Source organism: Nannobrachium achirus, assembly GCF_963921795.1.
Source record: "Nannobrachium achirus genome assembly, chromosome: 8".
NCBI lineage: Eukaryota > Metazoa > Chordata > Actinopteri > Myctophiformes > Myctophidae > Nannobrachium > Nannobrachium achirus.
Genome location: NC_137817.1, coordinates 29,493,180 through 29,520,184, shown reverse-complemented (window position 1 = coordinate 29,520,184; position 27,005 = coordinate 29,493,180). Strand labels below are relative to the sequence as shown.

General features: G+C 43.7%; 1 protein-coding gene across 1 annotated transcript in view; it reads left to right on the top strand.

Moving 5' to 3' along the window:
* The window catches only part of ift80 (intraflagellar transport 80 homolog (Chlamydomonas)), an 83,938-nt gene extending 58,666 nt beyond the window's left edge, over nucleotides 1-25,272 (top strand). The window contains exons 8-17 of the mRNA XM_080731209.1: nucleotides 1,743-1,817; nucleotides 2,720-2,883; nucleotides 4,098-4,162; nucleotides 4,871-5,006; nucleotides 5,813-5,960; nucleotides 7,838-8,009; nucleotides 22,337-22,426; nucleotides 22,916-23,088; nucleotides 23,654-23,777; nucleotides 24,005-25,272. Of these exons, the coding sequence (XP_080587335.1) occupies nucleotides 1,743-1,817; nucleotides 2,720-2,883; nucleotides 4,098-4,162; nucleotides 4,871-5,006; nucleotides 5,813-5,960; nucleotides 7,838-8,009; nucleotides 22,337-22,426; nucleotides 22,916-23,088; nucleotides 23,654-23,777; nucleotides 24,005-24,115 (1,258 nt within the window). The 3' untranslated portion in view covers nucleotides 24,116-25,272. The remainder of the gene's footprint in view (nucleotides 1-1,742; nucleotides 1,818-2,719; nucleotides 2,884-4,097; nucleotides 4,163-4,870; nucleotides 5,007-5,812; nucleotides 5,961-7,837; nucleotides 8,010-22,336; nucleotides 22,427-22,915; nucleotides 23,089-23,653; nucleotides 23,778-24,004) is intronic.
* The last annotated feature ends 1,733 nt before the right edge of the window (nucleotides 25,273-27,005 follow it).

The window sequence follows — 27,005 nt, the reverse complement described above, 5'->3', positions numbered from 1 at the left end:
CATATTGTCGTTGTGGGGTGGAAACCGTTTGTTTTGTATTTATCATCTATAAAATGTACTAGACTAGTGAAAACAGCAGATCTACAAGTACACAACGCCTCGCATCGCGAGGCGTTGTGTGCTTGTAGATCGGCTGTTTTCACTAGTTTTGTGCGACGGTCTTGCATGATGAAGCAGGGCAAAAGACGTACACATTAAACTTGGAGATACAAGGTTTCTGCCTGACAGTGACGATATTTTAGTGATTATGTTGCGAGGAAAACGTTGAGATAATAGCCATTTTGGTTAGAACTGACTTTGTACTTCAAGTTTAAAATGATACTAAATAATATTTTTTAAAGTGTCCAAATAAATTCCAAATATTATCAAATGATCTCGCGGCACCCCTGGATTGCTGTCACGGCACCCCAGGGTGCCCCGTCACCCACTTTGAAAACCCCTGATCTAATGCACTGGTTCGCAACCTTTTCAGGCAAAATAATTATACTGTATTTTAACCGGGGGACCCCCCCACCCCCCCCCCCACCCTGACGAGCACTAAGAGTTGAGGCATTACATTTTGTAAAACACGGCTCTATTGGGGATGGGCCTCCATTCCGAAACCCCACCATTCCGAAACCCCTCCATTCCGAAATGTATTTTTCGGAATGGTGGCGGACCAATTTCTATGGGTCGCGAGTGAGTGAATGAATGAACCTCTTTATGTTTTGTTTCCTACATTTTGGTAATGTGTAAGTAATTTCATGAATAAATGATAAATAAAAACAAAGAAATTACATGAATTCGAATGTTTAAGAAGTAGTGCAGATAGCAGATCTACAAGCTCATAATGCGGCGCAAAGCGCGGGTCTGCTGTTTTCATTAGTTTGGGTCCTGTGCAAACGTCAAACGTTTCTTTTGGGTCTTGAGCTACGGTAGAAGGTTTGGGAACCTCTGCTCTAATGTCTCTATGAGGCTTTTGCCACATCACCTTCAGATTAAGGTCCTTTTTTCCCTTCATTCCTTCGTTCTATATCTAGGGCTTGTGGATTTGTAGGCCATTTTCTCCACAGTAAATGTTAAGGATGCTGTATGACAGGGGTCTTCAACAGGCGGTCCGGGACCCCTAGGGGGTCCTCAGAGTTGCTGCAGGGGGGGCCGCTATTAAAAAAAATACAGAAACACCAAAGGTTCTCCTGTGGGAATACATCGTGTTCTTCTCAATGTTCGTGGATCTGACGTGAACATTAGTCAAAAATAGCAGATCTACAAGCTCACAACAACGCAAGGCGTTGTGAGCTTGTAGATCGGCTATTTTTGGCAAAGAGGTTTGTAGAGGTTCAAGTGGTTAAATGTCTGAAAATACACATTACTCCAACACGATGACAGTGCTGTCAAACAAGTCTAAGCTGTCTAAGAAATCTATGAACATTTTTAATCTGCAACACAATCTTATACAATATGTAGTGGGGGTCCCATCTTCATCTCTCTCAGCTAAGGGGTCCTTGGCCTAAAAACATTGTCAGGCCCCTGCTGTATGGTGTTGCGTGAGATGCGCAAGTAACTGAGCAATCTGGCTAGTCAAAAGTTCAGTCGCTCTTTTCACTTTTTACAGCAATGCAGAAGTCTGTAAACGAGAGACTAGTAGTAACTGAGTAACCTGTGTGTGTGTGTGTGTGTGTGTGTGTGTGTGTGTGTGTGTGTGTGTGTGCGCGCGCGCGTGCGTGCGTGCGTGCGTGCGTGTGTGTGTGTGTGATATGCAGCACTAGGAACTGGAACACTCCACTCGTCTTTGACCTGAAGGAGGGAACAGTCAGCCTCATACTTCAGGCTGAGAAGTGAGTTGCTCCCTCTCTCTCTCTCTCTCTCTCTCTCTGAGAGATGAATGGAGGTCCATCTATCTCTTCCTGTCCGTGTTCATTCCAATAGCAGAGCATCAGGACAACAGGCCGTGGGGTCATCTATCAGCCTCTATACGTCATTACTCCACATGCTTAAGTACTCACACTGACACAACCGCACGCACACATACAGCACGCACATGCACACACGGACGGACGGACAGACACACATATTGTACAAATGCACACATTCAGTTTGTACCTACCAGGGACGTGCAGAGAATGTTAGAGAGGCAGGGGCTGCGCTGCGACGCGTTGTGAGCTTGGAGGTCAGCTATTTTCGTGCTTTTCACACTGAACTAAGCATAATCAAGTCAATACTGGAGATGTGGCGTACAGCATGTATTTCTACACAGAGAGGGCAATTCTTTCAACCTAAGATGCTGCATTCAAGTTCAGGAGAGTTTGGACAAGGCAATTCTCTTGAATGCTGCCTTCAGGTATGGCATGGAAAGAGGGCATCTGCATTTCTTTCACCATAGTAAAAACTGCATTCATGGTCTTGAGAGGGCACTTTTTAGAGATGGATAAAAGGGCAGGGGCTCAAGCCACCATTGATGTCTATGTGTGCACGTGCCTGGTACCTACTTTAACCTAAGCTGCACAGTCCTCCAGTATGGCTGAGAGTGCAACCACAGATGGAAATTAGCTTGATATTACGTAGCTCTTGTGCAATATTCCCATTCCCATATACTGTAGGACTAAGTGCATTACTGGCGATTCCGTATTCACATTTGCGCACGGCAGGGCTCTCTGAGTAACTCAATGCAGAGCTAATTGACTCATTGTGCTTGTCATTCCTCCACGTCTTGCTCTGGTCTGGTCTGGTCTCCTCCCAGACACTTCCTCCTGGTGGACGGATCGGGCCTGTACGTGTTCTCCTATGAGGGTCGGTTAATCTCCAGCCCCAGGTTCCCAGGCATGAGGACTGACATCCTCAACGGCCAGGCCATCTCTCTGAGTAATGACACCATCGCCTTCAGAGACCGAAGTGATGAGAAAGGTAGAACTCTATGTCTTCTTTTTATGTCCTATGACTCAGTGGTCTTCAGCCTTTTCAGGCCAGGACCCCCAAAATAATCATATTTTAACCGGGTACCCACCCTGACGAGCACTAAGAGTTGAGACATTACATTTTGTATATCACGGTTCTATTGTGAAAATAGCCGATCTACATGCTCACAATGCCTCGCAACGTGAGGCGTTGTGAGCATTTCACAATTCACAGTAGTGAATTAGTAATTTCACAATTCACAAAGTAGTGAACTGAAAAAGGTCAATCTACAAGCTCACAACGTGGCGCAAAGCAACACGTTGTGAGCTGGTAGATCTGCTATTTTCACTAGCTTGGGGTCCCCGGTCAAACGTATCATTTCTCTTTTGGGTCTTGAGCTAAAAGGTTTGGGAACCACTATAACTTGGAGAGAGGGCGAGTGCCAAAGTCCGGCCGGCCATCGGCCGCAGCCGCGGCCGATACAGGACCCTAACCCTAACCCTAACCCTCCATATGACGTCAGAGTAGGACCCGACCCCGAAAAGACCTCCATATGACGTCAGAGTAGGACCCGAGCCCGAAAAGACCTCCAAAAGACCTCCATATGACGTCAGAGTAGGACCCGACCCCGAAAAGACCTCCATACGACGTACGACCCCGAAAAGACCTCCAAAAGACCTCTCTACGACGTCAGAGTAGGACCCGACCCCGAAAAGACCTCCAAAAGACCTCCATATGACGTCAGAATAGGACCCGACCCCGAAAAGACCCCGAAAAGACCTCCATACGACGTACAACCCCGAAAAGACCTCCAAAAGACCTCCATATGACGTCAGAGTAGGATCCGACCCAAAAAAGACCTCCAAAAGACCTCCATACAACGTACGACCCCGAAAAGACCTCCAAAAGACCTCCATATGACGTCAGAGTAGGACCCGACCCCGAAAAGACCTCCGAAAAGACGTCCGGCCGGCCTAATGTACCGGCCGGCCGGACGAATATACCGGCTGGCCGGCCTAATATAGTTCATGGCCGGCAGAATCTACCGGCCGGCCGGCCTAATGTACCGGTCGGCCGAATGTACCGGATATACCGGCCGGCCGCGGCCGCGGCCAACGGCCGGCCGGACTTTGGCACTCGCCCTTACTGATAACTTTTCTGTCCACATAACCAGAGGAATAATAGTGATTCAGCATTAAATGTTCTCTCTCTCTGTATTTTAGTCATCTTCTTGCTTGATGCCCTGACGGGGAAAGCCCTTGGCGACAGCAAGCCTTTGACTCACAAGGTGGGTTATTCATTCTTCCGTCTTCCACCGTGCCATTCTCTCTGCTTCTGTCTCCCTCTCTGCTCTCTGCCCCTCCCCAGCCTATACAACTCTCCCAATAAGCCCGGGTGAGAGGAACCATGTTTTTTTCTTTGAACTATGTGTCTCTCTGAGCAAAAGTAAATAAATGAACACCCGTCCAGGGGGAGAAGGGGGGGGAGTGCAGTAAAACTAGAAGGAAAGACATAGAATGAGAGGGAATGAATTAGAAGTGAGCAGAGAGGAGGAGGAGGAGGAGGAGGAGGAGGAGAATCAGAGGTAGCCTGGCTCAGCAGTTACTGTTTGTCAGCATGGCTTTGTCTGCCAGCACTCCACAGCTCCAACACAGAGACGCACTGCTCTGGAGCCAGCTGGCTCTGGCCTACACACACACACACACACACACACACACACACACACACACACACACTCACACACACACACACACACACACACACACACACACACACACACGCTTACTCTCACACATTTGGCAGTGCATTGTGGGGTCACAATACTAACCCTTCTCCCCCTCGCCTCTCCTTTCCTGATCTCTTTGCTCCCCTCCATCATTTTCTCTCCCTCCCTCTTCTCTCCTACCTTTTATTGTGTGTGCGTGTGTGCGTGTGCGCGCGCGTGTGCACGTGTGTGTGTGTGTGTGCGTGTGTGTGTGGGTGTGTTTATACATAGCTGGAGGTGGTGGAGATAGCGCTAGACCAGTGCGGGCCGTCCAGCGACAGGAAGATTGCCTTGATAGACAAGAACCGCGACCTGTACTTGACCTCAGTGCGCCGTCTTGGACGAGAGCACAGCATCTGCAAGATTGGTGAGGCGGGGGAGGGGGGTTTGCCTGGCAGCAGAATCAGTGACTTTATTCTTTTTTATATCGTCGTTGTCGGGTGGAAACCTTGCAAAGTAAAGCCCCGCTTCATCACACAAGGCCGTCGCACAAAAGTAGTGAAAACAGCAGATCTACAAGCACACAACGCCTCGCACCTGCTTGTAGATCGGCTGTTTTCACTAGTTTAAAATCATTTTTTAAATTATAAATGCAAAACGAACAGTTTTGGACATACAAGGTTTTCACCCGACAACGACGATATATAGGCTATGCTGTATATTTATTATGTTTAATACAATTCTAATGTGTTTCTTGTTCTGTGATTAATCACACATTGTTCCCTCTTGAATGCCTCTTTACCTTTTGTGTAAACCCATTCATTACTAAGTGGAAACATTAAAATACCATGTGATTTCAATGCATCTGGGATTGGAGTTGGAGAAATACACATCTTGTGTTACTTATACCCCCCCCCCCCCCCCAGTCACAAAAGGTGTTAAAGTTGGTAAAGCCCTTTGCACACAGGACAGTTGCGTTTCTTCCGTTTGCTGTATGAATAAAACGCATTGGATTTGGTGTGCAAGGCTGTGCGGAATTGGCGCTGCGGAGCCCAAAAGGATAATTCGGATCCGGTGTGCATGAGGTCATAGAGAATAATTGTTTTCTTTAAAAAAAAAAAAATTATCCGTTTTATCCGTGCGGATAAACGCGCCTGTGTGCAAAGGGCTTAACATGGGTTAAAAAAGCTGACAATAACAGTGTTACATACGCACATGCTTTCTAACTTGCAGGGACCATGGTGCACACTATGGCGTGGAACGATGCTGCTAACATCTTGTGCGGCATCCAGGACAGCCAGTTCACAGTGTGGTGCTACCCCAGTGCCGTCTTCATCGACAAGGAGCTCCTGCCTAAAACAGTGTATATGAAGGACGGCAGGTAACGTCACAGTTCCAGCCATTGATTAACATGTTGTTTAGTTTAACCCACTTATGACTGATTTATTATTATCGTACATGCACATAATGAGAAGTGCTGCTAATAGTCTTGGGGAATATGTGCTGAGTTAGAAGAGCAGAATTTTCAAAGTGCACGTGGTGCAAAAACAGTACTTTTTGTTATTTGATCAATGTATGTTGATAGCGGAGTAGACCACCATGAATCTCTATATATGCATACACGCGCACGCACGCACGCACGCACACACACACACACACACACACACACACACACACACACACACACACACACACACACACACACACACACACACACATAACACAACACAAGTGCACACAGACACTGACAGAGCCAACTTAGTGAATGAGTTCATCATGGTTGCTTAGGCTTATGTTAGCCCCGTCCATGACCTTGCATTTAAAAGATAATATTATATGCTATAACATGTTTCATCCATCCATGAGTTAATTAACAGGCAGTCCTGAGTCATGCGCAGGGGCGTCACACCAAATTCTGGGCCCTGGGTACAAGGATTCACTGCGGGCCCCCCATGAATGTTAACTATTGAAAAATAGCAGATATACAAGCTCACAGCGCGGCACCGAGTGCCGCGCTGCAAGCTTGTAGATCTGCTATTTTTGAAAAATTGTGGAAACGTGTGCAAGTTTCCATGTCAGTGATGCTCAAACTTTTTCATGTGAAGGACCCCCAAAATGATATGAATTTGGCCACGGACCCCCATCTCAAAATATTTCGTTCCAGGGACCCCCCCAGAAGCAAAATTTGAGTTACAAAAGTTTGCTTAAAAAATACATATTCAAAGATTTGCACACATTTTCACGACTTTTCAAAAATAGCAGATCTACAAGCTCGCAGCGCGGCACTCGGTGCCGCTTTGCGAGCTTGTATATCTGCTATTTTTCAATAGCTAAAGTTACTAGGGCCCCTCCACCTTGGGCCCTGGTAACTCAGTCCCACTTTCCTACCCCTTGTGACGCCCCTGGTCATGTGGTCCATAGGTCTGGAGCCTGTCTCCTGTTTCCATAATGTTAGGCAGTTTGTTGTAGAAGTACATCCCCTGGACTTGACTATATTGTGTCACAGGGACTTACCCGTACTGACTGTAGTCCAACCCATAATGCTGAGTGCTAAGTACAGTAGGGAGGAATGTATGAGTAGTCTTTGGTATGACTCAGCCTGGGATAGCACCTCCATAATCTAAGAGGTAATCTCTGGGCTAGGGGTTTTCAAAGTGGGTGACGGGCACATAGGGTGCCGTGATGGTAGTCCAGGGGTGCCACCGAGATAATTTAATAATATTTGGAATTTATTTGGACACTTAAAAAATATTTAGTATCATTTTAAACTTGAAGTACAAAGTTATTTTCAGTCAGTTCTAACCAAAATGCCTATTATCTCGACATTCTCCTCGCAACATAATCACTAAAATATGCTATAAATAATAAGGGGCTGGGAGTGAAAATTATGAATATAATGTAGGGGTGCCTCGGATGAAAAAAATATATTTGTAGGGGTGCCCTGAGCCAAAAAAGATTGGAAACCCCTGCTCTGGGCACTCTAACCACAAGGCCACTGAGGTGGTGGCAGACTGATTTCTTCGAAATTATGACCACAAACACAGTACTAACTGAGTTCCCCTTGATGTAGTTTGTATGTAAATCAGATGCATTATTTTAAGGCTCGGTCTTCAAATCAAAAAATGCCTGCACTTCAAAACTCTCTCAGACTCTGTAATAACAACCAATCGATTCTAATTCAGTAATTGCAGTATTATATGTTTATGTGAACTTTTTCTTCTTGCCCTTGTACTTTGTTGTGTATTTCCCCGTACAAAGTGAGTTCAGCCATGCGCCCCACATCCTGAGCTACGTGGGCACTAAGGTGACCATTCGTCAAGGAGACGGTTCGCTAGTCTACACCACCGTGTCCCCCTACCCAGCCCTGCTCCATGACTACAGCGCCTCCGCCCTGTGGGAGGATGCATTGCGCCTCTGCCGCTTTGCCAAGGTTAGCACACGCTCATAGATAGATACACTATGATATCCTGTATCGTTCTATACCTCTGTACACGTACAAACAGGTCTTCAGGGAAGATACACTAAAGCCAAACATTTTAACCACTAGCTTAAAGCGGAAAACCCCATGGTCAGGGTAGAGCTTTTGGTCTTTAGTCAGAGGCTCCGAGCCACTCTGCTACGCGCGCGCACGCACACACACACACACACACACACACACACACACACACACACACACACACACACACACACACACACACACACACACACACACACACACACACACACACTAGTGTAGCTAGTTTCAGAGCTACAAAGGGGCAACATTTAGTTTACATTTAACGTCAACTTCAGTCTGTTCCATCTTTCTGTTTTACTCAATTTTGGCAAATGACTTTGTACATCCCTACATAAATCAAAAGTGGTATAGGCTGGCCTGTTTAGGAATACATTTCTTTCAATCAATCTGTTGTGTTTATGAAGAATTTGTAGTTAATACAAGTGTGATAAAGCACAAGGACAGAGCCACACTTGCACTTACTTCATCTGTGTCTACTGCCAAATTAGGATGCATTTTTCTGCTCAGTGAGAAACTGCCCCAAACGAATGCCTGATACTCAACTCAATGCAACTTTTAGACTCCATTTACACATTGCATTAAAAGGCAGCCTGTATTTGGATGTCTTATTTGGATCAGGAACAATCCTATGTCACCCTTGAGTTTACACCAGGTATTTGTATTCTCGTTTGTTTGCATTTCTGTCCGCATTGTGATCAGATTAGTTTTCTCATGTGCAAATGGAAAGTTCTGAAGCACACGAGTAGGTGGGGTGGCATCAGGTCTGACCTGGCAGGTCACCAGAGATGGTGTTGCTGTACAGCCTGTACTTACCTTTTCACTTCTTAGGGAGGAGTCAGCTTCAACATTTACTTATCAGGAGGCAACAGAAACTATGGCAGTTTTTTTGTGGAAACTGTAAATGTTACTCTTTACTGTTTTGTCTTCCTCTTCCCTGTACGTTTTTTTTTATCCTTTTAATTTGTTAGCACATCCTTAATTATTAACTTATTTTATGTAATTGTTATTGTTAGCACAGTCTGCAGAGAAACATTTCACTGCTCGTATCTGAATTGAATTGAATGCCTTTATTGTCATTGTACAGTGTACAACGTAATTTAGTGCAACCCCCCAGAGATACCTAAAACACAATATAAACTAAATATAGCTAAATCACCAGCATAGAATTGGTATATACACCAAATAATCAGAGTAGTTGTTAATCTAATAAAAACACATCAGACCATCAGTTCATCAGTTCATTGGTATCATATATTATTGCATGTTGTCCAAGATATTGCAAAGCCTATTCTCCAGAGTTCAGTTCTCTGGCACATGGGAAAACCACAGATATAAAAAGCCAGAACCCGCATCTGATTGGCCTACCGAGTGTCCCATTCTGTGACGCCCAAGGAAGCGTCCTTCATAATTCCGGAAGCTTGCCAGTCCCCTTTTACCAATGCCCCAGATCGGAGGAGGCGTCTACCTTTCTATGTCTATGGGTAAAACTGTTAAAAGGGCTTGTGGATCTTAATTGTTCCTTACAGTAGACATCGGAGTAAAAAGATGGTTTGTCTGGGTGAGATGAGTTTGTTGATTGTTTAGGGCCGACATAGACATGGGGTTCTGAATGTCCTCAAGCCTAGGTAGGTGTTGATCTGATGAATCTCTGAAGGGCTTTTTTATCAGCCACAAAGCAACTACTGTAGCATATCACACCAACATACCATAGGTGAGTATGCTTTTGACAGAGCAGTTGTATTTCTTATTATTTAGGGTGGTTATATTGACAGTCCATTTGAGGTTCTGGGAGATGTGTGTATCAAACATCTCCAATGTGTAAGGGTGCATGTTAAAGGGATATTTCACTTTCAAAACAACTTTTGGTAATGTTATCGTCTAATCAGGCTTTTATGAACACCCTGAACAGATTTTAATTTGTTTGATTCAATATTTAGATATTTGATGTCAATATTATCACTTATCAGTCCGCCTCCTCCAGGGCCTCTCCCCTTAGACACCCATTGTAACTTCAAACTCCATTTTAACCACTAGAGAAGGGCGGCCCAGCGTCTAGTCGGCGACCTGGCCAACTCGGGAACGATGTAAATAGGGAATGAATCCCCCGCCCTTTAATGCAAACCCCATTATACCTGTTGTCATAGAACCCGTTTTGACCATCTGTTTGCCTGTGTCCATTTATGCCCATATATGGAGATATCTGTATCTGTCTGTCTGTCGGCGTCCATTTTATGTCCATATATGGAGATCACTGCAGATATAGTTCTGGGTCCATTTTATGCCCATATGCCCATATATGGAGATATCTGTCTATTTGTGTCCATTTTATGCCCATATATGGAGATCTCTGTATCTGTCCGTCTGTGTCCCTTTATGCCCGTATATGGAGATATCTTTTTATCTGCGTCCATTTTATGCCCATATATGAGATCTCTGTCACTTTTTGTTTGTTTCTTCTTTAAGCAGAATACACAGCCTGCTTAAATCTGCATCATTCAAGTCATCCTCCCAGTCCCACGCTTTGTCGCTTGTCTTATGTTTGTTTTTGTCTCTTTTATTTTCTTTTTTGGAGCGGACCCCATGAATGCCCCATCCTTTAATGCAAACCCCAATATACCTGTTGTCATAGGACCCGTTTTGACCATCTGTTAGCCTTTGTCCCCACCCTTTAATGCAAACCCCAATATACCTGTTGTCATAGGACCCGTTTTGACCATCTGTTTGCCTTTGTCCCCTTATGCCCATATATGGAGATCTCTGCACACACAGTACCGGTTGCGGAAAACTCTGATGTCAGACATCAGCTCCGCATTCGGGGATTCATTTTATGCCTATATCTGGAGAAAGCGTGTGCCGGTGGGAAGAACGGTTCTCGAGATTCACATACATACATACACATTCACAGAGATTTTTTGTTGACTCATGTGGCGTACGTGATGTCACAGCCTTTTATGAAGTGATGTCACAATGAGTCAGCGCTTGCGCCGATTTCCTCCGGAACAGCCTGATGTCAACAATCAGCTCCGCATAAGGAGATTCCGAACGTTTTGCGCCGGTTTCGGAAAACCGCGAGTCGGGTCGGGTCGAGGCCCTGCACTGCACTCCGCGCGGCGGCGGGGAACGCGCGTGCCGAATCTGAAGCCGGTGGGATGAACGGTTCTCGAGATACGTGGATTACAAACAAACAAACAGACAGAGATTTGTCGCATTTATAGATAGACTAGAAGCTGGGCCGCCCTTCGGGCGGCCCAGCGTCTAGTCGGCGACCTGGCCAACTCGGGAACGATGTAAATAGAGAATGAATGCCCCGCCCTTTAATGCAAACCCCATTATACCTGTTGTCATAGGACCCGTTTTGACCATCTGTTTGCCTGTGTCCATTTATGCCCATATATGGAGATATCTGTATCTGTCTGTCTGTCGGCGTCCATTTTATGTCCATATATGGAGATCACTGCAGATATAGTTCTGGGTCCATTTTATGCCCATATGCCCATATATGGAGATATCTGTCTATTTGCGTCCATTTTATGCCTGCCCCACCCTTTAATGCAAACCCCAATATACCTGTTGTCATAGGACCCGTTTTGACCATCTGTTAGCCTTTGTCCCCACCCTTTAATGCAAACCCCAATATACCTGTTGTCATAGGACCCGTTTTGACCATCTGTTTGTCATTGTCCCCTTATGCCCATATATGGAGATCTCTGCACACACAGTACCGGTTGCGGAAAACTCTGATGTCAGACATCAGTTCCGCATACGGGCATTCATTTTATGCCCATATATGGAGAACGTGGGAAGAATGGTTTAGAGATACTCGGATTACATACATACATACACATTCACAGAGATTTTTTGTTGACTCATGTGGCGTACGTGATGTCAGAGCCTTTTATGAAGTGATGTCACAATGAGTCAGCGCTTCCTCCGGAACAGCCTGATGTCAACAATCAGCTCCGCATAAGGAGATTCCGAACGTTTCGCGCCGGTTTCGGAAAACCGCGAGTCGGGTCGGGTCGAGGCCCGGCACTGCACTCCGCGCGGCGGCGGGGAACGCGCGTGCCGAATCTGAAGCCGGTGGGACGAACGGTTCTCGAGATACGCGGATTACAAACAAACAAACAAACAGACAGAGATTTGTCGCATTTATAGATAGATGATAGATCTACTATTACATTTTTCTTAGAGCCGCATAGATATTTGTATCTGTCTGTCTGTCTGTCGGCGTCCATTTTATGTCCATATATGGAGATCACTGCAGTTATAGTTCTGGGTCCATTTTATGCCCATGCATATATGGAGATATCTGTCTATCTGCGTCCATTTTATGCCCATATATGGAGTATCTGTCTGTGCCTCCAACTGTGTTGCAGACACAGTGCCGGTTCCCCCTTTAATGCAAACCTCATTATACCTGTTGTCATAGGACCCGTTTTGAACATCTGTTTGCCTGTGTCCATTTATGCCCATATATGGAGATATCTGTATCTGTCTGTCTGTCTGTCTGTCTGTCGGCGTCCATTTTATGTCCATATATGGAGATCACTGCAGTTATAGTTCTGGGTCCATTTTATGCCCATATATGGAGATATCTGTCTATCTGCGTCCATTTTATGCCCATATATGGAGTATCTGTCTGTGCCTCCAACTGTGTTGCAGACACAGTGCCGGTTCCCCCTTTAATGCAAACCTCATTATACCTGTTGTCATAGGACCCGTTTTGAACATCTGTTTGCCTGTGTCCATTTATGCCCATATATGGAGATATCTGTATCTGTCTGTCTGTCTGTCTGTCGGCGTCCATTTTATGTCCATATATGGAGATCACTGCAGTTATAGTTCTGGGTCCATTTTATGCCCATATATGGAGATATCTGTCTATCTGCGTCCATTTTATGCCCATATATGGAGTATCTGTCTGTGCCTCCAATCTGTCTGTCTGTCTGTCTGTCTGTCTGTCGGCGTCCATTTTATGTCCATATATGGAGATCACTGCAGTTATAGTTCTGGGTCCATTTTATGCCCATATATGGAGATATCTGTCTATCTGCGTCCATTTTATGCCCATATATGGAGTATCTGTCTGTGCCTCCAACTGTGTTGCAGACACAGTGCCGGTTCCCCCTTTAATGCAAACCTCATTATACCTGTTGTCATAGGACCCGTTTTGAACATCTGTTTGCCTGTGTCCATTTATGCCCATATATGGAGATATCTGTATCTGTCTGTCTGTCTGTCTGTCTGTCTGTCGGCGTCCATTTTATGTCCATATATGGAGATCACTGCAGTTATAGTTCTGGGTCCATTTTATGCCCATATATGGAGATATCTGTCTATCTGCGTCCATTTTATGCCCATATATGGAGTATCTGTCTGTGCCTCCAACTGTGTTGCTGACACAGTGCCGGTTCCCCCTTTAATGCAAACCTCATTATACCTGTTGTCATAGGACCCGTTTTGAACATCTGTTTGCCTGTGTCCATTTATGCCCATATATGGAGATATCTGTATCTGTCTGTCTGCGTCCATTTTATGCCCATATATGGAGATCTTTGACCATCTGTTTGCCTCTGTCCATTTATGTCCATATATGGAGATATCTGGCTATCTGCGTCCATTTTATGCCCATATATGGATATATGGAGATCACTGCAGTTATAGTTCTGGGTCCATTTTATGCCCATATATGGAGATATCTGTCTATGGAGAACGCGCGTGCCCGTGGGACGAACGGTTCTCGAGATACGCGGATTACCTACATACATACACACTCACAGATATTTTTTGTTGACTCATGTGGCGTACGTGATGTCAGAGCCTTTTATGAAGTGATGTCACAATGAGTCAGAGCTTTCGCCGATTTCCTCAGAAACAGCCTGATGTCAACAATCAACCCCGCATAAGGAGATTCCGAACGTTTCGCGCCGGTTCGGGAAAACCGCGCGTCGGGTCGGGTCTTTTTGTTGACTCATGTGGCGTACGTGATGTCAGAGCCTTTTATGAAGTGATGTCACAATGAGTCAGAGCTTTCGCCGATTTCCTCAGAAACAGCCTGATGTCAACAATCAACCCCGCATAAGGAGATTCCGAACGTTTCGGGTGCCGGGTCGGGTCGGGTCGAGACCCGGCACTGCACTCCGTGCCGCGGCGGGGAACGCGCGTGCCGAATCTGAAGCCGGTGGGACGAACGGTTCTCGAGATACGCGGATTACAAACACACACACACACGCACGCAGAGACTTCTCGCATTTATAGATAGATGATAGATCTACTATTACATTTTTCTTAGAGCCGCATCCCACTTCCAAGGCCATACACGCCCCTTTACATCCACTTCAACTCATAGCTAGCTCCGATGTCGGTAGAAGGCCATACACGCCCCCTTTACATCCACTTCAACTCATAGCTAGCTCCGCTGTCGGTAGAATGCACGGCACAGCCGTCCGCTGATTCGCTAGAGAGCAAGAGAGAGAGAGAGAGAGAGAGAGTCTCAGGTTACAAGAGGGAAGGGGGGGGCCGCTGCACAGGGGGGGGGAGAGAGAGAGAGAGAGAGAGAGAGAGAGAGAGAGAGAGAGAGAGAGACTCAATCGCTAGCCGAGAGCCTGTATCTTACAAGAAGTTCGCGGCCCTTCGGGCCACTCACATCTAGAGTTCACAGCAAGATACTGTCTGTCTGTCTGTCTGTCTGTCTGTCTGTCTGTCTGTGTGTGTGTGTGTGTGTGTGTGTGTGTGTGTGTGTTGCTAAAATGAAAACATTGAAATAATGAAAATAAAACATTGGCAGGCCTATTACAGTAACAATAATAACACAATTAGGCCAAAACATTTTTTTTTTCAACAAACCTTTTTTTTTTTTCAATTTTTTTTTTTCAATTTTTTTTTTAATTTAAAAAAAAAAAGAAAAGCGGGCGTGGACTCTAGATGTGAGCGGCCCAAAGGGCCGCAAACCTCTAGTTCATTAAAAAACACACATTATGTTTTCTGGTGACTCATACTACCCTCCTAATACGTGAGCAGGCCGGGTTTGTTTTTATAACATTTTTCATTTATTTTTAATAATTCCTTGGGAAAATGGATAAAAATGTAATACAAAAATGAATTATTAAAAATAAATGAAAAAAGTATCTAAATATTGAATCAAGCAAATTAAAATCTGTTCAGGGTGTTCATAAAAGCCTGATTAGACCAGTGGTTCTCAACCTGTGGGTCGGGACCCCCAGGGGGGTCTCCAAATTATTTTGGGGGGTCCCCAGATGATTTATATAATGTGCATTATTGTTTTCTCACTCAACAGTAAACAAACCAACACAAAGTTTAAGTGTATAGAGGGTATCTGCACATTTCTAAAGTGACAATTTAAGGAATTTTTAGTACCTCTAAAATGACGAATTAAACATTGGCCAAATTGTCAAATATTAGAGGCAGATATTGTGAAAATAGCAGATCTACATGCTCACAACGCCTCGCAGCGCGAGGCGTTGTGAGCATGTAGATCAGCTATTTTCACAATAGAACCGTATTATACAAAATGTAATGCCTCAACTCTTAGTGCTCGTCAGGGTGGAGGGGTCCCCGGTTAAAATATGATTATTTTGGGGGTCGCGGCCTGAAAAGGTTGAGAACCACTGGATTAGACGATAAAATGACCAAAAGTTGTTTTGAAAGTGAAATATTCCTTTATGTTTCCTAAAATCACTTATGAGCTCTTTTGTCTTCAAGGTAGTGGCAAGTGGTTGATGGATCACCATTCTGGTCGTGGCAGACTCATTGCCATCTTACCACAGTCCCACTACACTGTACTGGGTACAGTATGAGTGAGTGACAAATAAACTCTTGAATTTACTGGAGTGGTCGCTCACTGTGGATGAGTTAATGAAGTGATGACTTGTTTAAGCGGATAATGTTGGGTTCGTTCAGTGAATGTGAATGGATACCAAACTAAAGAGTGAGTCCCATTATGTTTGACTTTGACTACATCTAAAATATAATCTGATGGCGTAGACTTCCCATTGAAGGACGATCTTTAATTCAAGAAATCGCCTTAGAATTGACCGAGCCATGGCTCATTGTGCAGATTGGTCTTACCTGCTGATATGGATTCATGCACTCTGTGGGCTTGTTGAGTGCCGAAGTCACGTTTAGGGATGGGACGATAAGCGATATTATCGTTTATCGTGATAAAAAAAACACTCAAGATAATCGTATTGTGGAGATTTCATTTTTCGTGAAATCGTCCTCCGTCATGCACTGGGATCAATTCACCCTTTATTTGCCGAGCTGCATATCTGGTACCACTTAAACCCTCTAGAATTGGTAAACGGTACTTATAATATACAGTATTCTTTTCACTCTATCAAATGTCTTTGCCAAAAAATAGCCGATCTACAAGCTCACAACGCAACGCCTTGTGAGCTCGTAGATTTCTTTTTTGGCAAATGTTCTGCCCCAGGATAATGGTATAATTTTGATTGTCGCGATAATATCGTAAATCGTGATTTCTTTTGTCACAATAATCGTGATATGAAATTTTCATATCAGCCCATCCCTAGTCACGTTTCCTTTTTCCTTCCTTTGATAGGGAGATGATACGGTCATGACTGGCACATGAAAGTAGACTTCCCAAATAATATGAAGACATTTCGCCCCTTAATTAACAAAAATGAACACACCACCATGCGTTAAATATATTGTCTTAAACCTTAACTGTTTGCGTTTAAAGCAATTCTCATAATAAGGATTGCGCATACGAGGGTGGGGGTATCACTTAATTAACGCATAAGACATGGGCATAAGAGCATCATAATAGGGCCCTAAGTGTTTATGCTGTATTTGACCTGTATTTGACTTAATATCATAAGCACTTTTGCTTGCTTTCCTCTAAGGCGAAGTCCTTATAATAAAGTCTAACTGGTTCAAACCACTGTGGGTGTAAAGAAGAGCAGCATAACCCCTAGAGGCCACTAGCGAGGCTTTTAGGCTCTTAGTCTTGTTTGTTTTCTTCGGCGTCATGTCTATGTAATTGTCTCCTTGTCCCATTCCTTGACTCCAGTGTGTATCATGGAGCATCTGTCTGTCTGCGTCTTGTATGTCACAAATCCGTCTCACTGTAATGCTCAAAAGAGGGATGGGACAGTTGATGATGATTTATTTATTTATATAATGGTGTATATTTGTTGACTGGTTATTTGGTGTGTGAGTATTTACACAGCTGATCTCAAGATGATGACATGTGCTGTTGAGTACGGCCATGACAGTCCTGTATTGTGTGTGTGTGTGCGTGTGTGCGTGTGTGCGTGTGCGTGTGTGCGTGTGTGTGTGTGAGAGAGAGAGAAATAAAGGCAGAGAGAGATTGAGTCTGTGTAGAGAAGGTAGCAGAGAGCTTTATGGGACTAGACCAGCAGGCTTTAATTAGACCCCAATTAGCCTGGTGACACCATTTACCGGATTTACCCCCCCTCCCCCAGACTACACTCATAAATATACACTCCAGCGCATGCATGTGTATACACTTACACACACACACACACTCACTCACACACACACACACACACACACACACACACACACACACACACACACACACACACACACACACAGTGTCCGGTGAGAGTCTATAGTGAGCCTTTGCATGGGTTATGATGCAATAACCACAATGCAAGAGAGAGATGAGAGAAGGGGTTTGGAGGAAACAAGGGAAAAAGAGGGAGAGCCATTGGTTTTAAGAGCTTTTTCCTCTGCTCCCCTCCTCCACCTACTTCTGGTAAGAGTCTGGTGGCAGTGTGGCTTTTCCCAGAATCACAAGAGTATTTTCTTGTCAGTAAAGCCCTCACCTGATGGGATTAGCTGTCTTTAATACACATACTGTATATACAGTACGTGTAAACAGTACATGTACACAATCTGAGCGCACACACAATTAAACTCCCTGGAGGGGATTTAGACTTGCGTTCACATCAGCAGAAAGTCACAGTCACAGTATTGAACCAAAGGATTACTATTGCATTTCTAACATTTTCTTTGTGCCTCTTTGGCCTTAGACAAAGAATGATAATGTATTTTGTGTTGCTGTCACAGACAGTCATTTGTGAGCGGTGCTGTTTGTTCTGATGATGGAACGTGATTGGGAGATTACAGAGTACTGCTTACTGTATGTGGTTTGCTCAGCTGTCAGCCAACTGGTGGTTTAGTCTTCCATCAACAAATTGATGTCCTGTACGTCACCAATTAAGTAGTGACGTGCGTCAACTACACTCATTTCAGATAATCGGATGCGGCGTAATACAAATGTGTCAGTTATGTTTTGTGTGTGTGTGTGTGTGTGTTTTGTTTTGTTTGTTTTTATTACTTTATTGCAGTTTTTTTATTTACATTATAAGTTATCAATCTTGCAGCATTTGTTTTATTTTTACATTATGCATTAAAGAAAAAGGAACAAAGTAAAGAAAAAGAGACAAAACAACACTGCTGTAAAAAAATAAAAGAAAGAAAGAATAACTGTTTTCTTTTTTTTTTTAATGAACATGAACAGTAAATATACAAAGAGAGGTTTCCCGAAGGACTGTTAGTTTTACTGTTGTGCGTAATGTATTTTTGTGACCCATTTAGTAATTTAATATGTTTATTTGAACTAATTAGATGGTGGTTTAACATCCAGCCATTTCCTTGTGATTTCATTAATGACTATGTGTGTTGTATACAGAGTACAGACAGATATCTTTTCCATCTCTATTTCTAATGGTATGTATTTTAATGGAATACAAGAACGCTCGCCCCAAAACACGCTCGCCCCGGTTCAAATCCAGTGACCTCGGAATAGTCGCCACCAGGTATTCCTAAATGTAACCTCAGTTAAAACTATGCCTCAACCTAATATTCATAAACGTGACCTCAGTAAAACTATGTCTAAACGAGCAGTGATATTCAACCCTGTGGGCCACGTCCAGCCCCATCAGAGCTTTTGTTTGGCTCGATTTGATTTGCTTTGATTTGATATCAAATTCATAGAAATAGTAATCTACGAACCTGTCTAACCGTATAATATAAAAATAAATAATTTGTACATTGAAACTATATATATATATATATATATATATATATATATATATATATACTGTATACTGTTTAGACTTTTCTTGGTTTGCCTTGTAAAAATAAATGTAACAAATTATTATCATCGCTACATTGCTACATTTCAGTAGTCTCAAGAACAGACTAACTGGACTCCAGTTAACTGAGTTCAAGTGAAAAGGACCTTTTCTTTGACGATGGCTAGCCAGATTGCATTTCAGTGGCATATCAAAATAAAAGAGCACAACAGATGAGTTTTGAGTGCATTTCATCCACCATGCCATCCATTTATACTATAGCTATTCCTGAGTTTTGAGTGGCTGCTATCGATTACACCAGAGAAAGAATCTCCTCCTGCATCCATTAGTTATACTAGAATTTCGGGCCCCCTTCGGGGGCCCTCAAATCTAGAGCTCGGGCCCACTCCGGGGGCCCTCACGGTATACCAGCAATCAAATGGATTTGTAATGGGCAAATATGGGTAGTTCTTTTTTTGAGAAAAAATATTTTTTTGAGAAAAAATATTTTTTTGAGAAAAAATATTTTTTTGAGAAAAATATTTTTTCGAGAAAAAAAATTTTTTTGGAGAAAAAAATATTTTTTTGAGAAAAAAAATTTTTTTTTTGAAAAAAAAACGTTTTTTGAAAAAAAAAAGTTTTTTGAAAAAAAAAAAAGTTTTGGCCTAATTGTGTTATTATTATTACTATAATAGGCCTGCCAATGTTTTATTTTCATTATTTCAATGTTTTCATTTTAGCAACACACACACACAAACACACCCCTACACACACACACACACACACATACACACACACACACACACACACACACACAGACAGACAGTATGTTGCTGTGAAGAGGTGAGTGGGCCGAACTCTAGATGTGAGTGGCCCGAAGGGCCGCCAACTTCTTGTAAGATACAGGCTCTCGGCTAGCTAGGCTCTCGCTGCTGCGCGCCCCGTCACTGCTGAAGCAAACTGTAACCTGATACTTTGGTGACGAAAATTGCGTTGGAGACACTCTGGAGAAAGATTTGCATAGTAAACCCACACATTACTTTTCTACAAAGTGTACATCATGCAAATACAATAGCGTCAGGAGAAGCTGCTAGGAACATTGGGGTAAAAATGCGCGATTTTTGTGCAAAAGGTGGAGTCTTTAGATGCACAAATGGATTTGTAATGGGCAAATATGGGTAGTTCTTTTTTTGAGAAAAAATATTTTTTTGAGAAAAAATATTTTTTTGAGAAAAATAGTTTTTCGAGAAAAAAATTTTTTTTCTCCTTTTTTGGAGAAAAAAATTTTTTTTTGAGAAAAAAAAAGTTTTTTGAAAAAAAAAGTTTTTAGAAAAAAAAAAAGTTTTTTGAAAAAAAAAAAGTTTTGGCCTAATTGTGTTATTATTATTACTATAATAGGCCTGCCAATGTTTTATTTTCATTATTTCAATGTTTTCATTTTAGCAACACACACACAAACACACCCCTACACACCCCTACACACACACACACACACACACACACACACACACACACACACACACACACACACAGACAGACAGTATGTTGCTGTGAAGAGGTGAGTGGGCCGAACTCTAGATGTGAGTGGCCCGAAGGGCCGCCAACTTCTTGTAAGATACAGGCTCTCGGCTAGCTAGGCTCTCGCTGCTGCGCGCCCCGTCACTGCTGAAGCAAACTGTAACCTGATACTTTGGTGACGAAAATTGCGTTGGAGACACTCTGGAGAAAGATTTGCATAGTAAACCCACACATTACTTTTCTACAAAGTGTACATCATGCAAATACAATAGCGTCAGGAGAAGCTGCTAGGAACATTGGGGTAAAAATGCGCGATTTTTGTGCAAAAGGTGGAGTCTTTAGATGCAGTGTAAATGTGATTCTATCGCGCAGGATGCTTAAAAATATTGAAAGAGGATCGCTGTGGGTTATGGCTGCTGAGATTTTTCATCTTCTACATCTTCATCCACTTGAAGGTTTTATACAGTATGATTCGCTCATCCTCAATAGCGTCCTGGGCTGAATAATGGTCTTATCTCTCAACCCATAGTTCTTGAAACACATTAGAGCTTGTACGGAAAAATGCCATAATGGACATACTATGTCCAATTGTCCATTGTTTTTTCCTATATAGCACACACAACAAACAGTTAATACGAACACACTCTTGTGGCCCCTGAAGTCATTTTATAATTGTGGCCCCCTGCGTCCTCTAGTTGAGTGCCCCTGCCCTATAGCCTGCACATGCATTCTCACGTGCATGTCAGTTTGAATGCCCTACAGTGGGATTGTAATGAGGTCTATGTAGTGGAGATGAGCAGACTGCTAATGCGGACCCTGTCCCTCAGAGACGCCATCATAATGACCACCTTGTCCCTTTAATAGTGTGCACACACACACACACACACACACACACACACACACACACACACACACACACACACACACACACACACACACACACACCAGGCCTGTCAACTCTCCTGGATCTCCCAGGAGTCTCCTGGATTTTGAACCCCTCTCCTGGGAGTCTCCTGGATTGGCAAATCTCCTGGATTTCTCCTGGATTTTGTATCAAACTCCCAAAATTCACCAGAACACAGGAAATTACATCTACTATGTTAAAAAAAATCTGGGGGAGGACCCCCAGACGCCCCGCTTTAGGGGTGGGGGCAATGCATGCAAGAAAGATCATACAGATATTCACTTAAGCAATGACTTAAAGATGAGAAATCATTATTAAAGATGTCCTTTTGCTTCTGTCATCAGATATTTGGCATATTAGGCTGAAATTGTACACATGCTAGTAAAGTAAGCCTGATAAATGTATCAAACATGCACAAAATTCCCCCCCCAGACCCCGGTTGGGGAGTTCCGCGCACCCCCCAAAAATAAATCTCCTGGATTCTGACAGTCCAATGTTGACAACCCTGCACACACACACAGCTCAAAGTGCTTCTTCCTTTGATAATTACAAGGGGCATGCTTGTCGCAACCACATAATCTACAGTTCCCCTCATCTTGAGCTATCCTACAACCTGCACCTGATAGAGGACGGCTTTCTGAATAAAACATATTTTGTTTGCACAAGTGTGTGCGAGAATGTCTGTGTGTCTGTGTAAGACAATGTCTGTTGTCTTTTTTCCGTCCCTTTAGGAGCAGTCCTTATGGGCATGTCTTGCTGGGATGGCGATGGCAAACAGGGAGTTGACTGCAGCAGCGGTGGCCTATACTGCCATTGGAGAGGTACAGTAACAGTTTCTAAATAGGATTAAACCAGTCGATCTTCTACCTCCATGCTATCGTTTAAGCAAAATCCTGAGAAAGGACACCTAGAACACTGTTTCCCAAGCAGTGGGTCACAGACCAATTTTTATGGGTCATGACTTGACAATCCCATTTTGTTATATATTTCAAAAGATTTTTTTTTAAATGATTTTATACTTTTTAAAACGAACAAATTTAAGAAATTCCATAAATAAAAATAATAATTAAGAAGTGGTGAAAATAGCCGATCTACAAGCTTGCGACGCGTTGTGCGCTTGTAGATCTGCTATTTTAACTAGTTTGAGTCACGGGCAAACGTCTAATCTCTCTTTTGGGTCTCGACCTGAACATTTTGGGAACCACTGCCTTAGAAAAGCATTGCTTTATCTCTACTGCTCTGCTTATGATTCCCCGGTGCCTCTCTCTCTCTCTCTCTCTCTCTCTCTCTCTCTCTCCCTTCCCCATTAGATACCCAGGGTGCACTACATAAACTTCATAAAGGAGCAGCCCTCTAAGGAATCATCTGTGGCTCGCATGCTGCTGTTCAGTGGACACGTCCAGGAAGCTGAAGCCACTCTGCTACAGGCTGGCCTCATCTACCAGGCCATACAGATCAACATCGACCTCTCCAACTGGGAGAGGTAGCACACCGTGTGTGTGTGTGTGTGTGTGTGTGTGTGTGTGTGTGTGTGTGTGTGTGTGTGTGTGTGTGTGTGTGTGTGTGTGTGTGTGTGTGTGTGTGTGTGTGTGTGTGTGTGTGTGTGTGTGTGTGTGTGTGTGTGTGCGTGCGTGCGTGCGTGCGTGTGTGTTAAGCTCAGACTGAGCAGCCTTTTCTAGGACTCTGTATGAAAAGGGTCACCTTTTATAGAGTTGAGGCTAAAATTAGAACCTTAAAGATAAAATTAGCAGATTCTTAACCTGGATCCTGTGGTCCTATTGTGTGAGGCTGAGGACATGTGGAAATATGGCTCATGCACCTAGCTCGGATATGTCCGGTTGACACATTTTACATTGGCTGGCAGGCAGAGTCCTCCCTCTGGGAAATGTTATGTTAGATTTGCAATGTCCTCAGGCTCCTCACAATAGGATATAGGCCTGTCAACAGGGTGGAGCTCGAGTATGGCCGCAACACAAAGTTGAATGTGTTTTCATATTGTTTTCATGCAGTGGAAATGTGCAGTGGTCAGTATCTTTCTTTGTCTTCAGAGCGCTGGAGCTGGCTGTGAAACATAAGACCCATGTGGATACTGTGCTGGCCTACAGAGAGAAGTTTCTACAGACATTTGGCAGGAAGGAGACCAATAAGAGGTTCTTGCAGTATGCTGAAGGGGTAGGCTGGAACAACTTGTCATCTACACTACATTATTTGACTTCAGCCTAGTGCATTGTAGCCATTTTCCTCAGCTCGTGTTACACTGATTAAGGCAGATTGCCCAGTCTTATCATAGTCCCATCTCTCTCTCTCTCTCTCTCTCTCTCTCTCTCTCTCTCTCTCTCTCTCTCTCTCTCTCTCTCTCTCTCTCTCTCTCTCTCTCTCTCTGTGTGTCTGTCTTTCAGGTTGAGGTGGATTGGGAGAAGATCCAGGCAAAGATAGAGATGGAGCTGTCGAAAGAGAGAGAGAAAGCTGCTAATGTCTCTGTTCGGAGTAACCTGGCTTCACGGCGATGATCTTCAGGGGACCCACCGCCCTATATTTTTTCTTTGAAAAGTCAACATTTCAAAAACTGACAATTCCTCCTCAGTGGTTTGGCTTGGCCTTGGTTAATGGAAACAAATTCTACATACAGCGGACAATATCCAATGCTGACATTTACCAGTACAACACTAAAGAATTGAAGATATGATGGTTATTTGGGCATTGTTAACACAGACATCACCACTGCAGCTTTTTGGGGTGTATGACACATGTTATACATACCATTCATTCACTGTCTCTAGGGCCAAGGCTGATTTCACCTGACTGGGTGTGTGGAAATGTTGTACATATTTCCACATTTCTCTTGCAGACATCATCTCCGCCAAGTCACAACCTTTATGTATCCAAACTGACCCCTAAGGGTCGCAGTGAGGGGTTTTAACACTGAGGAGTCTATTTTAAAAGCACAAATAAGAGCAGCTCTTAAGTAATTCCGGCTCTTAAATTAAGAGATGGGGGCGTGACCAATTGCCATTTTGCTATTATGAGTGTGGTATTTTGCGCACAACGGGAAGGCGATGTGTGTAAAAGGCCCTGGATTAGCCATGGACGTGTTTGGGCGTTAATTTAATCAAACTAAGAACTGCTCTAGGACAAATGACAACAACAAACATCCTTCCCAAATGCAGTAGCCAAGCGGATCTTGGTGATTAATACATTCCTTCAAATTATTATCTGTGTCCTTTCTACCAATGGACCCGCGTTGGGAAGCCAACTGATGAGGCGCGCTCTTGTGGCTAAATAAACATTTCTGTTTGAGCTGAAAACCTGGTCTGACCACCTTTAAACGGTATGCCTTACTTTTCTTTTTTTTTAAGTCAAGGTTCATAATAGCATGTCAACATTGCGCCCCTTAATTAACATATGAACACTCCCCCATGCGTTAAATATGCTGGCGACTCTTAAACCATAAGTGTTTGCGTTCAGTGCCACTTGCATAATACCAATTGTGCATAAGATGGTGCTGTTATCACTTAATTAAGGAACATGAGCTGGGATTAAGAAGTTCATTTTAGGGCCCTGAGGGTTTTACAGCATACTCAAGTGATTTGGCCTCAATGTCATGTCAGCGTCTTGTTCAGTGCATTGCATAACTCAAAGCTGTTTTCTGTTACTTTGAATGACTATTTATTTTTGTTTTAGATTTGTGTTTTTCTACGAATAGATATTTTTGCTATTACAAATGTGAAGGCTTGTCTAAATGCAAAAAAAAGGATATGTTTTGAATAAATAAGTTTACTTATATATTCAGCTATGTCTCCTTAGCTTTATAGAGTCATTATTATATTCCAGTGCGAGTACAAATGTGTGCACACACGTACATGCATGACCGTGCCTACTCTGTGAATTATTGCCTTATTTCCTTCTCTGCTGAGGTGTGAAACCAACTGCTTGCCATGCAGCTCCACCACCTGGTTGGCTGAGAGCCAGAGCATCAGTGAACTATTACAGTCCATCCATCTCCTCTAGTGGCCCAGGAGACAGGGGACAGACGAGGGAGAATATTTGTCTCTTAACTGTCCAGGAACAAATCCTCTGTAGCAGTGGTTCCCAAACCTTTTAGCTTGTGACCCAAAAGAGAGATTAAGCGTGAAAATAGCAGATCTACAAGCTCACACAACACGTCGCTTTGTGCCGCCTTGTGGAGTCGTACACGGAGTCATAGTGGGTGCCATGGCATTGGTCCGAAGGTTCATTAGTCTGAATGTTCATTAGTCCGAATCTGTTAACTCATCCAGTGCCCGGAATCTCCACTAGAGGGCACCCAGTGGCCAGAGAATCCACCATAGACATACGCTGTATATGCACAAGCCGTGCGCAGCCATGACGCGCGTGAACACTTTCCTTTGTGTCATGAACAGGAACAGGATGAAGTTAGCTATTGGCTACCACTCATTTTAGAAGCCCAATTTTCGGCGATTTAGTCGTGATTAAACCTTGCGCACCTCATGGATAGGCATAGAACAGAGGTTATGAGCTCCAAAGATCCTGGATTGCATTGGAGTGGACGGCAAATATCGGCAACGCGACGTTCTCGCGGGCCGATGTAAACAAATCGCGGCCGGCGGCCGGCTCGAAAATTTAGCCCGGTGCTTCGTTAAGGGTGTTTAAATAATTTTTAAACACATTATAATTTTATATAATATCCCGAACTAGTTCGGGATCCGCACCCTGGACGATAAAAAGGCAGAAATAAAGCCGGACTAGTTCGGGATCCGTACAAGAAGAGTTAAGAATACTATGCCTAACTCTAACCCTAACCTTAACCTCAGTAACCCTAACTAAATTCGGACTAATGAACCTTCCGACTAATAAACCTTCCGACTAATGAACCTTCGGACTTAAGGGCAGTCCCTGTCATATTGCTGATATTTGCATGTTGGCTCACTGGAAGCATGCACTCTGCTTCACCAGTGGGTCTCAAAGTGTGTGTGTGTGTGTGTGTGTGTGTGTGTGTGTGTGTGTGTGAGAGAGAGAGAGAGGGTGTCTGTGTGGGTGTGCGTGTGTGTGTGTGAGTGAGAGAGTGTCTCTGTGTGCGTGTGCATGTGTTGCTCACCCAAGTGTGTGTGTGTGTGTGTGTGTGTGTGTGTATTGCAGTTGATGCTCAGGCTAGACTCAACAGCACCCTCTCTGGTCACCCAGTGGTACTCAGGCTACATACACCTCAGGCTACAGACACACATACACGGGGACACACACACGGCCATGCTATGGAGCGGTCTACCACTACTCAAGCATAATGTACAGCCCTCCCCCTTGCATGTTTATTATAAGTAGATGCCAATGCTGTTATTCTTTGGGCCCTGACTTTTATTGATGGTAACTGAGAAAGCTAAGCTGACAGGAAACTGGGAAGCTCTT